The sequence below is a fragment of the Salvia splendens genome, chromosome 5, assembly GCF_004379255.2.
Source record: "Salvia splendens isolate huo1 chromosome 5, SspV2, whole genome shotgun sequence".
Lineage (NCBI taxonomy): Eukaryota > Viridiplantae > Streptophyta > Magnoliopsida > Lamiales > Lamiaceae > Salvia > Salvia splendens.
In genome coordinates, this window is record NC_056036.1 from 36935883 (window position 1) to 36947233 (window position 11351).

The 11351-nt window shown below is 34.0% G+C and overlaps 1 protein-coding gene across 5 annotated transcripts; it reads left to right on the forward strand.

The window, feature by feature from the left end:
• Positions 1–1085: 1085 nt before the first annotated feature.
• Positions 1086–5016, forward strand: LOC121805922 (pentatricopeptide repeat-containing protein At2g06000-like). 5 transcript variants are annotated; one of them, XM_042205965.1, is made up of 5 exons: positions 1086–2604; positions 2741–2838; positions 3405–3477; positions 3628–3714; positions 4736–5016. In XM_042205965.1, the coding sequence occupies exon 1, from the start codon at positions 1241–1243 to the stop codon at positions 2519–2521; it is 1281 nt and encodes a 426-aa protein (XP_042061899.1). In that variant the 5' UTR covers positions 1086–1240; the 3' UTR covers positions 2522–2604; positions 2741–2838; positions 3405–3477; positions 3628–3714; positions 4736–5016. The 5 variants fall into 5 exon arrangements, with proteins under 5 accessions (XP_042061899.1, XP_042061898.1, XP_042061901.1 ...); XM_042205964.1 differs by lacking the exon at positions 4736–5016 and adding an exon at positions 3920–4724; XM_042205967.1 differs by lacking the exon at positions 4736–5016 and having other exon boundaries at positions 1086–2026; positions 2117–2604; positions 3628–4724.
• Positions 5017–11351: the final 6335 nt, after the last annotated feature.

Genomic DNA, 11351 nt, shown 5'->3' on the forward strand with positions numbered 1-11351 from the left:
TCGTCCGAGAACGGAGTCTTTAATGCTCCGTACATGGCGAACCCGACATCTCTTCGGTACGGAGGAGATGGAGTTCTCCTGTGGTTCCGGTACCGAGGAGGAACTGGAACATGTCGGGGTTGAGGATTCTTTCTCCTGGAAGACACGTCACTACTGCGGTAGTGACTTTCATGTCTGGATGAGGAGGGAGAATCCGCCGTTGTCTTCTCCGGCTGTTGGCTCTTCTGCAGGAAGGTTAAGAACTCCTCCTGCTTCTCGGCCAAGAACAGCTTGACAGCTTCATTTAAATCGGGCTGCTGGGAAGACTCGGTGCGATGACTCCTGGAGTGGCTTGTTCCTCCTTCGTGAGAACCGGAGGTAGATGTCTCCCGAGGCCGTTTTTCAGACCTGCGAGCTGGACTAGCTTCCTCACGGTGATCACGAACGGTATTACGGGTGGTATGTGATCTGGTATGCATTTTTTTTGGGGTGGAAAAAGGGTCAAAAATTCGCTTTATCACAAATTTGGTTCTCTGTTTCCCACAGACGGCGCCAGTGATGAATCGGCGAATTTTTGATGTTAGTAAATGCAGGAAAATACAGATCACGACACAGAGAATTTTACGTGGTTCGATTTACTGAGGTAAATCTACATCCACGGGAAGAAAAGAGGGCAGAGTTGTATTGCTTGATCTGTTTTCTACAGCTAACAATACAGACTTGCTATTTGCTATTTTCTCTTTAGAGAGCTTAACAGAAGTTTTTCAGAAGAAGTATCTATCTGACCTAGGTTCTATTTATACATTGAACCTAGATCGTGGCATGCAGCATTTATTAGGTAGTGGATGTCGTGGAAGTCGTGGCGACCTTGCATGGGTCCACTATCCTGCATGAGTTAATGACTGCTTGACACCACTAAATAGATAATCGGTGTAGCGGAGGTGGAAATCTTGCATGAGTCCACTATTTCCTAGTTCGGTCGAATACTGAGACCGGACTGCTGAATTATTGCCGAGCAGCTTTTGCCGATCTGAGAGTAGAGCTTGATGCCGACCAGAGCAGAGTTTGATTGGTTGGCATTTACCGAGCTGTAGGCTGGGGCCGAACTCTGTGGTTGTGCCGAACTGAACTCTTGAGTCATGCCGGACTGATACTCTTTAGCCATGCCGAACTGATACTCTTTCTTGGGCTTTACTGTTGTTGGGCTTGTTTAGTACGTACTCCATCACTATGCAAGAAGGGTCTTTATGATTCAGCTAAAATGGTGTATGAAAGTATGAAATTTGATGGCTTTTGGCCGAATACCTCACTTCTTGATTTGTTAGTTTCTGCAGTAGCTAAGGCGGGTATGTTTAGGGTAGCAGAAGAAATTTTGATTGCTGAAGCTGAATTCTGCGTTGAGAAAGAGAAAAGAGTTAGTTCTTTTGTATATAATAATTATCTGAGCATTCTAGTGCGTAAAAATTGCATAAATGAGGCTGTTGTATTTTTCAGAGGACATATATTAAGGTTAAGAAGCTTTGATCCCGATAATTGTAGCTTTAACATAGTGGTGCAAGGACTATGTCGTGCTAGTAAGGTTGAGAAGGCTTTTGAGCTCTTTGATGTTATGAGGGATTTTGATTGTTATCCGGATCTTGTTACGTATAACACACTTATTAATGGGTTATGTAGCGTTGGTAGAGTAGATAGAGCAGAGGAGTTACTAAGAGAAGTTGAACTGCAATCTGGATTTTCTCCAAATGTTGTGACTTATACAACACTCATCTCTGGATACTGTAAATTGGGTAAGTTAAATAGAGCTGTGACTATTTTCGATAGGATGATTGATAGAGGGGTCAGACCAAATTTGTTTACTTTTAATGCTATTATTAATGGTTATGGTAAAAAGGGTGAGTTGGCTTCAGCGATTAAGATGTATGAGAGGATGGTGATTGGTGGTTATTGCCCTGATGTTATCACCTTCACCTCTCTCATGGATGGTTGTTGCCGCCTTGGAGACTTGGCTCAAGGTGTGAGATTCTGGGATGACATGAACGATAGGAAGGTGCCTCCTAACATTTTTACCTTTTCAATTTTAATTAGTGCCCTATGCAAAGTGAATAGACTAAATGAGGCACGTGATTTGCTTAATCAGTTGAAGAAGAGGGAAGACATTGTCCCAGGGCCATTTGTTTACAACCCTGTTATTGATGGTTATTGTAAAGTGGGAAATGTAGATGAAGCAAATGTGGTTGCTGAAGAAATGGAGGCAAAAGGATGTATCCATGACAAGATGACTTTCACCATTCTCATTTTGGGGCTCTGTATGAAAGGGAGAGTGTTTGAAGGTATTCGATTGTATGAAAAGATGGTATCAGTGGGGTGTGTACCCGATAATATCACTGTAAGATCTTTGATATCTTGCCTAAGAAAGGCAGGGATGTCACGAGAAGCAAATGAAATAGAGTTCAAGGCATTAAATAGTGTTCACCCAGGTTTATTGTTTGAAACTACTGCTGCAGTTGGGAAAGTGAACGAACCAATGACTAAACCTGTTTAGTCAGAGGGTTATCTTGCTGCCTCAATCTGTCATTGAACATTTTATGAGGCACTTGAGTCCAGAAATTTGTGGGCCAACTATAGGTAATTGCTTCTATTGTCTCTAGTTTCATTTCTCTTTTTTTTGTTTTCATCCTAGTCTGTATTTGATGCTTTGTCATTCTTACTTATTCATTGTTTAAACCAGAGTAAGTCTAATAGCCAAACATCTTTTTTGCAGGTAAGTCAAAAAGAAAGTAATGTAACTAATATATTCCCCTCGCGTGCAAGAAGTAATGCATATAAACGTGACTAAAGTATTCTATCACCAGCATACAGGTAATTTTTTAAAAGGGATAGGATTAGAAGAAAGTGCAACAAATTTTACATCATCAAACCATCTAGGGGTTTTGGTTTTCCAGTGTATTTTGTGTGTGTAATCTCTTTGATTATTTACTCATATTTTTCACTTTTATGGAAATAACCAGCACATCTAAAGTATGACAAGGGATATATTTATAGTTTATACTCTAGAAACAGTAGTAAGAAAGCTGTGTATCCTTTATATTATCTTGGGAATTTAATTGTCATGAAAATATGACTCATATTTAGAGATGAAATTATTTTGTTCAGTAGGCCTTTCCTTGGGGGTTATGAGGGAGTTTAATAGTGGTACGTATGTAGGTTCAAAGTTTTGTAGTTTACTTTATTCGTCATTGATACTGATGGTAATTGGATTTTGGTTGCTGAATGCCGGTTTTGTGTTTACACCTTTCAATGAATGTGAAGTTCACTAACCATTAAAACAAAATAATTTGTTAACAGGCCATTTATTGTTTCAGTTTTTGGTAGTTCAGTGAAGTTTTGATTCATGTGGTTTTGTATTCCTTCCTTTTTTTCTGCAGTTGACATGATTTGTAGAATTGATGCTGTTATCTGGGTTCCGTTCATTTAGGCAGCTTCTGTTCTCCATCGCAGGTGAGAAGTGTTTTGAGGTTCTCTTCAGTTTTTGCTCAGTTTTTATTCTGCCTGCAAGTTTTTTCATAATCCCAATCTTCCTGTTTTAGTCATTGTACTTGGAAAACAAATGCTGCATGCCTCTAATTCTGTCGTGTTTTCGGTATCCAGATTTTGGTGTTTGGCCATTGCATCTGCACCTGATGAGATTCTATGGTTGTAGCCGGGCAACTATTGTCTAGTTTCTTGAGGCTACAGGTGTGTGATACTTACTCAAATTCTTCCTCTTTTGTTATTGTCTCCATCTTAACCTACCTTGTGCAGTTCCTTTTACAATATAGTGCATGGCTAGATCCCTTTCTCGATGCCTAAAATCTGGAAACTAGCTTGTTTTATTTTTCCTTATTCATGTATACAATTAGATTTTGCAAGTTGTTCAGTTTTTCATTACTAATTTCTGCAGGACTTTTTAATTCTGTGTTAATGTCATGAAGATTTAACATGTTGCAACTGAAACTGCATGTCATATGACTAGTGTCCGGCATTTTGACTGTGTGGGATCGCCTATTAGACAACGTCTTTTTAGCAAGGCGATTAGAGTCATATAGAAAATAAGTTTACATGTTTATGACTTCTTTCCTTTTAATTTTGATGGTCTCCTTAAAATTACTGTGTCTACTAGTAGTACTAAAATAAGAATGCCATGTTTTCAACAACCTGGCACTCTCCCTACATCATACAGTTCGGGTTTTGTAATAAAAAAACTTTGAAAGTTCATAGTATCATCATAACTGAAAAAGTTGTCATAGAATGAGGAAATATTAAAGCTTGTTTTTACAGCAAATTTACTGTATTTCTGCTATTTCCGACAGTAGCTTCTGTGGTTGTATTTATGAAGTCTGGAAGTTTAATTTGCAGTTTATATATGCATTCAGTTTAGGGTTATTCTTAAATGACAATTTGAACTTTTGAGTCCATGATGACTTTTTAGCTTCAACTTAAATAAATTGGTCAGAATTACCATCAACTTTGGGCAAAATCTAGTATTACTTGGGAACTTTAAACTTATTAGTGTTTAAATTCAGCAACTTAACAAGTTGTGCGAATTTCCCACGAGTCTTTCCGGTCATAGTATAAATCGATGAGGCATATTTAATCCTAGGTGAATTTATGTGGCAATAAGAGGTGGCATAAGTTAGCAATGTGGATAAAAACTACTCTGTATGGAGTACAAATATTTTTATTTTACAAAATAATCAAAAAAAAAATTTTGATGCAGAGATCTTCATCCTGGAAAAACTCATGGAAAATTCACACAATCTGTTAAGTTCTTGATTTGAAGACCAAGTTTAGTGTTTGCGGAAATAAGAGTATTTGTAGTAATATTATTTAAGTTTAGGTTAAAAGGCCACCATATGGTCGAAATTCGATCTCTAATTTATGCAGTCCTTTAATTTAATGGGAAACATGCCTGATATTTTATTTTATTTTATTTTATTTTATTTTATTTTATTTTATTTTATTTTATTTTATTTTATTTTGTTTCTAATGTTTGTGGTGTTGCCGCGGGGGGGGGGGGGGGGGGGGGGGGGGGGGGGGGTTGTTGGGTTTTAAAGACTAGTTACTGTATGAAGACAGTTTTGTAGTATTATACTATCATTATTGATCTATCAGGAGTGTTTCGAATGCCAATTTAATTTATTACTGACTTTACACGTATTTAGACGTTTAGTCAACACGTTATTTTTATTTATTTTTTGTAAATGTTGTGTTGCTTGTTTGGTTCTAATGTAATGCATGATATGCAATTTAATTAGTAAAATGATTTATCTCCCATCAAGAAATTAACGGATAATAAACAGAGAACTATTCTTGATTTTATTTTGACACAAAAAATGTGCATAGTTGGATTTGCTATTGATTGAACTTTTTCAGGTTTAATATTATTCGTTCCAACTCTAAATGAAAATGTAACAGATATAAAATTGTTTGTAGGGGAGTATTATATTGCTAACTCTATACTTAATTGCTAACTACAATTAAATAATAGCTATTAGATATTCAAATCAAGAGCTTAGATCAACAGCCACGCACGGAATGTAAATATGATCAACAAAAAATGTCAATAAGGGTATTAAGGTCAATTTACAACAAATTAGTTATAACTAACTTTTGAAAAATATCACATAACTTTAAAACGTATATAACTTTCTCGATTTAAATTAATTTTTCGCACAACATATATCAAATTAAAGATAATTTCTTAAGGATTCTAACGAAATTTCACTTGCATATGTTCTGATGTCAAAATTTGAAAAAAATTTCAAAAAATTTCATAAATTTCGTTAACAGCTTTATATCAATATACGACATATAATATGTCAATACAATGCTCGTACAATGTTAATATAAAATTGTATTGACATTGTCATGTCTTTGTATTGATGTATTTCATACACTGTATTGATATTGTGTTTCTAAACCCTAAATTTGATAGTTGCTAGTATTATTTTTTTAATACTAAAAAATAAAACATGAAATCATACATGATAAATTGTAGACCATAAGATTTTTAGAATCCTATGATCTAAAATTAGTTGTAATTAACAATTAAATGATGAGTTAGTAATGAATCATTGTTTATATATATTGTTTTGACAAAAAAAATACACCTTATTTTCACACTTCATTTGAATCTGCGTCGTATATTAAGAAATACCATAGGGACTCACTTTTAAGATATTGCTAGTGTCATTGTGAATAAGCCAAAATGAGTACGGTATTACTCACTTTATTCCATAAAAATAATCACCTTTACTTTTGGCAAATTTTATAATTCCACTAACAAAAATCCAATCCTTTATTCTTTATTCTTTCTATCTCTTTTACTCTTACACAATTTTAAATTAAATGCTATATTATTCCCAAAATCTCTATTTTCGGGTGATGAATATAGAGTATATTTTTTTCCTATAAAAATGATTTATTTTTTCTTTTTAGCTTATCTCTTAACAAAGATATTCATTTTCAAAAGTAAATATTTTTTTCTGTTTTATTCATTTTCCTATTTTATTTACTTTTCACTTGACATATAAAAAAACTCGCACAAAATAATGTGTCGTCAACCGTCAAGAAAATGGATCATGATCCATTTGGAATAATAAATATTTTTAAAATAACAAACCGATGAAACATATTATTCCTTTGAATTGAAGTATTCATATCGACTTTCCCCCACGGAACACCACTTTATTTTTAACTTGTACTACTATGTTTATTTTATTATTTATGTAAATTATACTTTTATTTAATAGGGTTATTTAATGAAACATACTTCTCCCACAAGGACACAAAATAATTCCTAAATTCATAAGGCGGTGATATTACGTCAAACTAAATTACCATCTCACCCTCGCCAAAACTATGTCCGAAGCGGTTCACCTCGAGGGCAATGCAGTCAATTAGCACATAAAAACTCCTGGTACATTCAGCATCCACGCATTGCCTATATGAAGACGAAAACATATGCAACGCAACAAAACCTCCCAAAAAAAAAAAAACAAAAACAAAAATTGAAAGAAAAAAGAAAACAAAATCTACTTCGTTAAGAATCAACAGAGATGGAATCCTACTGCAGCCTCACCAAGCTAGAAATCGACGCGGTTTTGCAGCTGATTCATCTCAGCGGCGGCTCCGACGACGATCTCCGCATCTCCTGGCCGGATTCCGCCGTCGATAGATACAGCGATGGGCAAATCAGCGCGGCGGATGCGTCGTCGATGTCGAGCGGCAGCAACAGCTTCATAAATCAGATAAAATTAGTGTTTGATGATGAACCACTGCCTCGAATCAATCATAGGTTTGGATCGCTCGTTGATATCTATGGTAAGACTTCCGCCGCGCCTTTGAATTCGATCAATAATCGCTCGAAGTCAAAGAAGAGGGCCAGGTTTTGAAATTATATGACATTTTTCTTCCCCTTTTTTTATTCTGGAGATTTCTCAATCAATTTCACTGTATAGATTTACTTTGGCGCTTGTATAAATTGCTTTTTGTGATACACCTTTTTTATTTCCTGACTTTGAAATACTCCTACATTAAGTAGGGTTTGATAGTACTAACTAAAGTGTGTGTGTGTGTGTGTGTTGCTGGTAAATTTGGGAATAATTTTGACAAGCTAGATTTCTGATGTTTTATTGGTATATATGTTGTGAATAATATGTATGTAGAGGCTCAAATTAAGCTAACAATTCTTGAATACATCATATCATATAAATGTGGTGTATGTATCGGTTGTATAAAAACAATCATGCAGGCACGTACGAATGATTCTTATTTGCATAAGTAGTACTCCTACTATAATTTTCCTTTGATTTGTATGAGAGGGTGTTATACTACTGCTATTAGTTAGAAATTTTGAAATTCTGTCATTTATCATTCAAATTTTGGAAACGCAAGAGAAATTAAAATTTGATAATTTTCATGATTTTAGAGTCCATTGACCCTAATATTAATGTAAGGCTAATTTGATGGAGTACCATTTTTCGCAACATCCGTGCGCGCAAGCAACTCTTAGCGTGTAGGAATTCTTCTATTGACAAAAAGAGTTTTTGAGCTGTATTGTTAATCTAAATTCTAAGGCTCCGTTTGGTACGCGGAATTGGAATTGAATTCTAATTGAGGGAATTGAATTCTAGTTGAGGGAATTGAATTCTAAACCTTGAATTCAGGCCCGGTCCTGAGTTTTTATTGGCCCGGGGCGGAACTAAAAGAGGGGCCCCATAATAATACTATAAACTAATAGTAACAATAACAACAGTAGTAATAAAACACTTCAATACATCCAAGACAATATTTATAGCATACAATTTATATTATTACCTTAAAAGTTGCCCAGTAGCATGTATATACTCATGTATGTATTTGGATTTTGGAGGCCCCAACGTTTTGGGGGCCCGGGGCGGGGGCACTGCTCGACCCCCCCCAGGGCCGGGCCTGCTTGAATTATAATTCAATTCTAAATCTTATGTTTGGTAAAGTGAGGTAATTGATATGAAATTGAATTTGAATAATTTGTGCACACACACTGTACACACACTATACACAAAATACGCACACACATTTCACACACCTCACACGCACTACACACACCTCACACGCACTGCACGCACTACACACACTACACACACTACACACATTTAAAAACTTCACACACTTCACACACTTCACACACTACACACATTTCACACTACACACATTTCACACACTTCGCACACTACACAAATTTCACACATTTCACAGACTTCACACTTTATACACATTTTACACATTTCAAGCATCCGATTTTTGGGAAAAAATTTCAGTTTTAGAATTATTATTCAATTCCAATTCTATACATTTTTGTGATACCAAACAATGGAATTGGAATTGGAATTGGAATTGGAATTGGAATTGGAATTGGAATTGGAGGAGGCTCCAATTCCAATTCGATAGCTCCAATTCCGTGTTCCCAAACACACCCTAAAGTAATTTTGCTTTTTTTTGGGAACGGGTATTACATCTATGATGTAGTGCTATTTATATTTCATCCAAGATATTAGATAGTACTATCAATTCACCATGAGATCTGTATATGTTTACATGACTGCATTTCACCCTTAATTAATAGCTCTTGGGATAAAACTCCATTGATCAATGATTATTATCCTAAGAGAAAGCGTGACCTAGTAATACCAAACCTAGCTAGATAATCTTCATTAAGGAAAATCATTTAGCATAAGAGAAAGAGTGACCTAGTAATACCAAACCTAGATAGATAATCTTACTTAACAAGGAAAATAGTTTATAAGGTATTAAGTCTTGAATATATATACTCCCTCTCCCTCCGTCCCAACTAAGTTAAGTTATTTTCCTTTTTTAACAAAAAGCGAAACATCTAATTTCTCAATTATTCTATTCCGTCACCTACTTTACTCTCTCTTATCTCTTTTACTTTATTCATTTCTTCTGTCCATTCAACACAATTTCTTAATATTCTTGCCTAAAAATTTTGCCTCAACTTAATTAGTTGGGATAGCGGGGTATATATGGTTATGATGATCTAATTTATTCCGTGTTCATTCTATACATACAAACAAACATCCAGGGGTAAAATTGTCCAACTGATAATTGTAAATATACATATACAATTTGAAAATATACTTCATATTTTTTCGTCATTATTACACTTGGGTCATTATAACACTACAACAAACTTCATTATATGTAAATTGATGGAATACGACCGTTATCAATTTTATCATTGCAATTTTGAAAACACACCTAAATATACATTTTCTCGGCATTATATGTATTGGACATGAGTCATTTTATATATTGACATGGTTGGGATCATAACATTGCAACGAAGAGCATTATACTGCAGGTCGGCATAGATAAATTGATAAATCATATTTTTTGTGCAAATTTTTTCGTATGAACGTATGCAATTGAGATTTTGTTAGAATCTTCATAAAATTACATTTAATTCGATATATGGCATTTGAAAAAAAAAATAATTTAAATCGATAAAGTTAGGTAAAATTTATGTATTTTGAGATATTTAAGGATCATATGACATTAAAGATTTGAGATCTACAACGTTATATTTATAACAATGTATTGGGTTCATGTGGTGTAATCCATTGCTAACTTTTCTTGACTTGCTAACTCATCAATGCAGTATATTAAAAATGTCAACACGACAACATTAATATGTCAACACAAATTTAAATGACATACTTATGTTTTTGTGTTGAGATTTAAATATTGACGTCAACCCAAAGACATAAGTATGTTAACTTAATTTGTGTTGACCACCCTAATCGAAGATCTTTAATTTAATTGAGTATTAGTTTGATACTTCATTTTTTTCTAAAAATAGAACTCTTTTCTTCTAGGTTTGTTTCCTAAAAATAGAAACTTTTCATTTTAAAAAATTGACCTAACAATCCACTAACACCAATTCGATTACTTTTTTTTCCTCTCTCTTACTTTATTTATTTTTTCTCTTCATCTCTCTTACTTTACCAATTTTACATTAAAACTCATCATTTTTCAAAGTTTCTATTTTTAAGATTTGGTTATATTTTGTTCACACCAAACTTTCACGGACACCGCCAAAAACTCATCCACCCCCATACGAACAAATCTAACACCCTACCCCCATTCTTGAATCTTATTATTCCATCCCTTCCATTTTTAGTTTTGGATCTACTACCACTGTGTACATACAAGATACTAGTGTCTCATTTCGTAAATTTTGAGAATTTTTTCAAAAAAATCCAAATTTTTTATTCAAAAATCCCCAAGATGTTTTTCATAAAATTCATCAATATTTATTTCCATTTAAAAACTATTCTAACTTTTAGTGTCTTCCATTAAATATCCTATTATAAAAAATTAGGTGATAGAAAGATTGATTCATTTTTTCAAAGTAGTACTATGACTTACCATATGAAAACATATTATATGTGGATTTACAAACCATCAATCTTCTTGTTGTCACAATTTTTGTTGTTATGTAAGGAGGAATTGTTATTCGTTTTTTTGCCATACACGGCGTAGTTACATATAGTGAGTCAGTCTCTAATTAACTAAATCAATCAGATTTCTGTCACGAAATTTGATATTCCAAAATATTTTATAAAAACAATTGAAAATTTAAATAAAAAAATACTCCTACAAGAAGTTTGATATTTCAAAATAAAAGTTCTAGGGGATTGTCTGAATAAGCTAAAATTTGAAGATAAAAAAATTAAAACAATCTTATAAATGGCTGTTTTAATTTTTATAGAACTCACCAATTAGAGTATTTGAGTACATATAGTATTCACTTTGTCCTATTAAAATATACC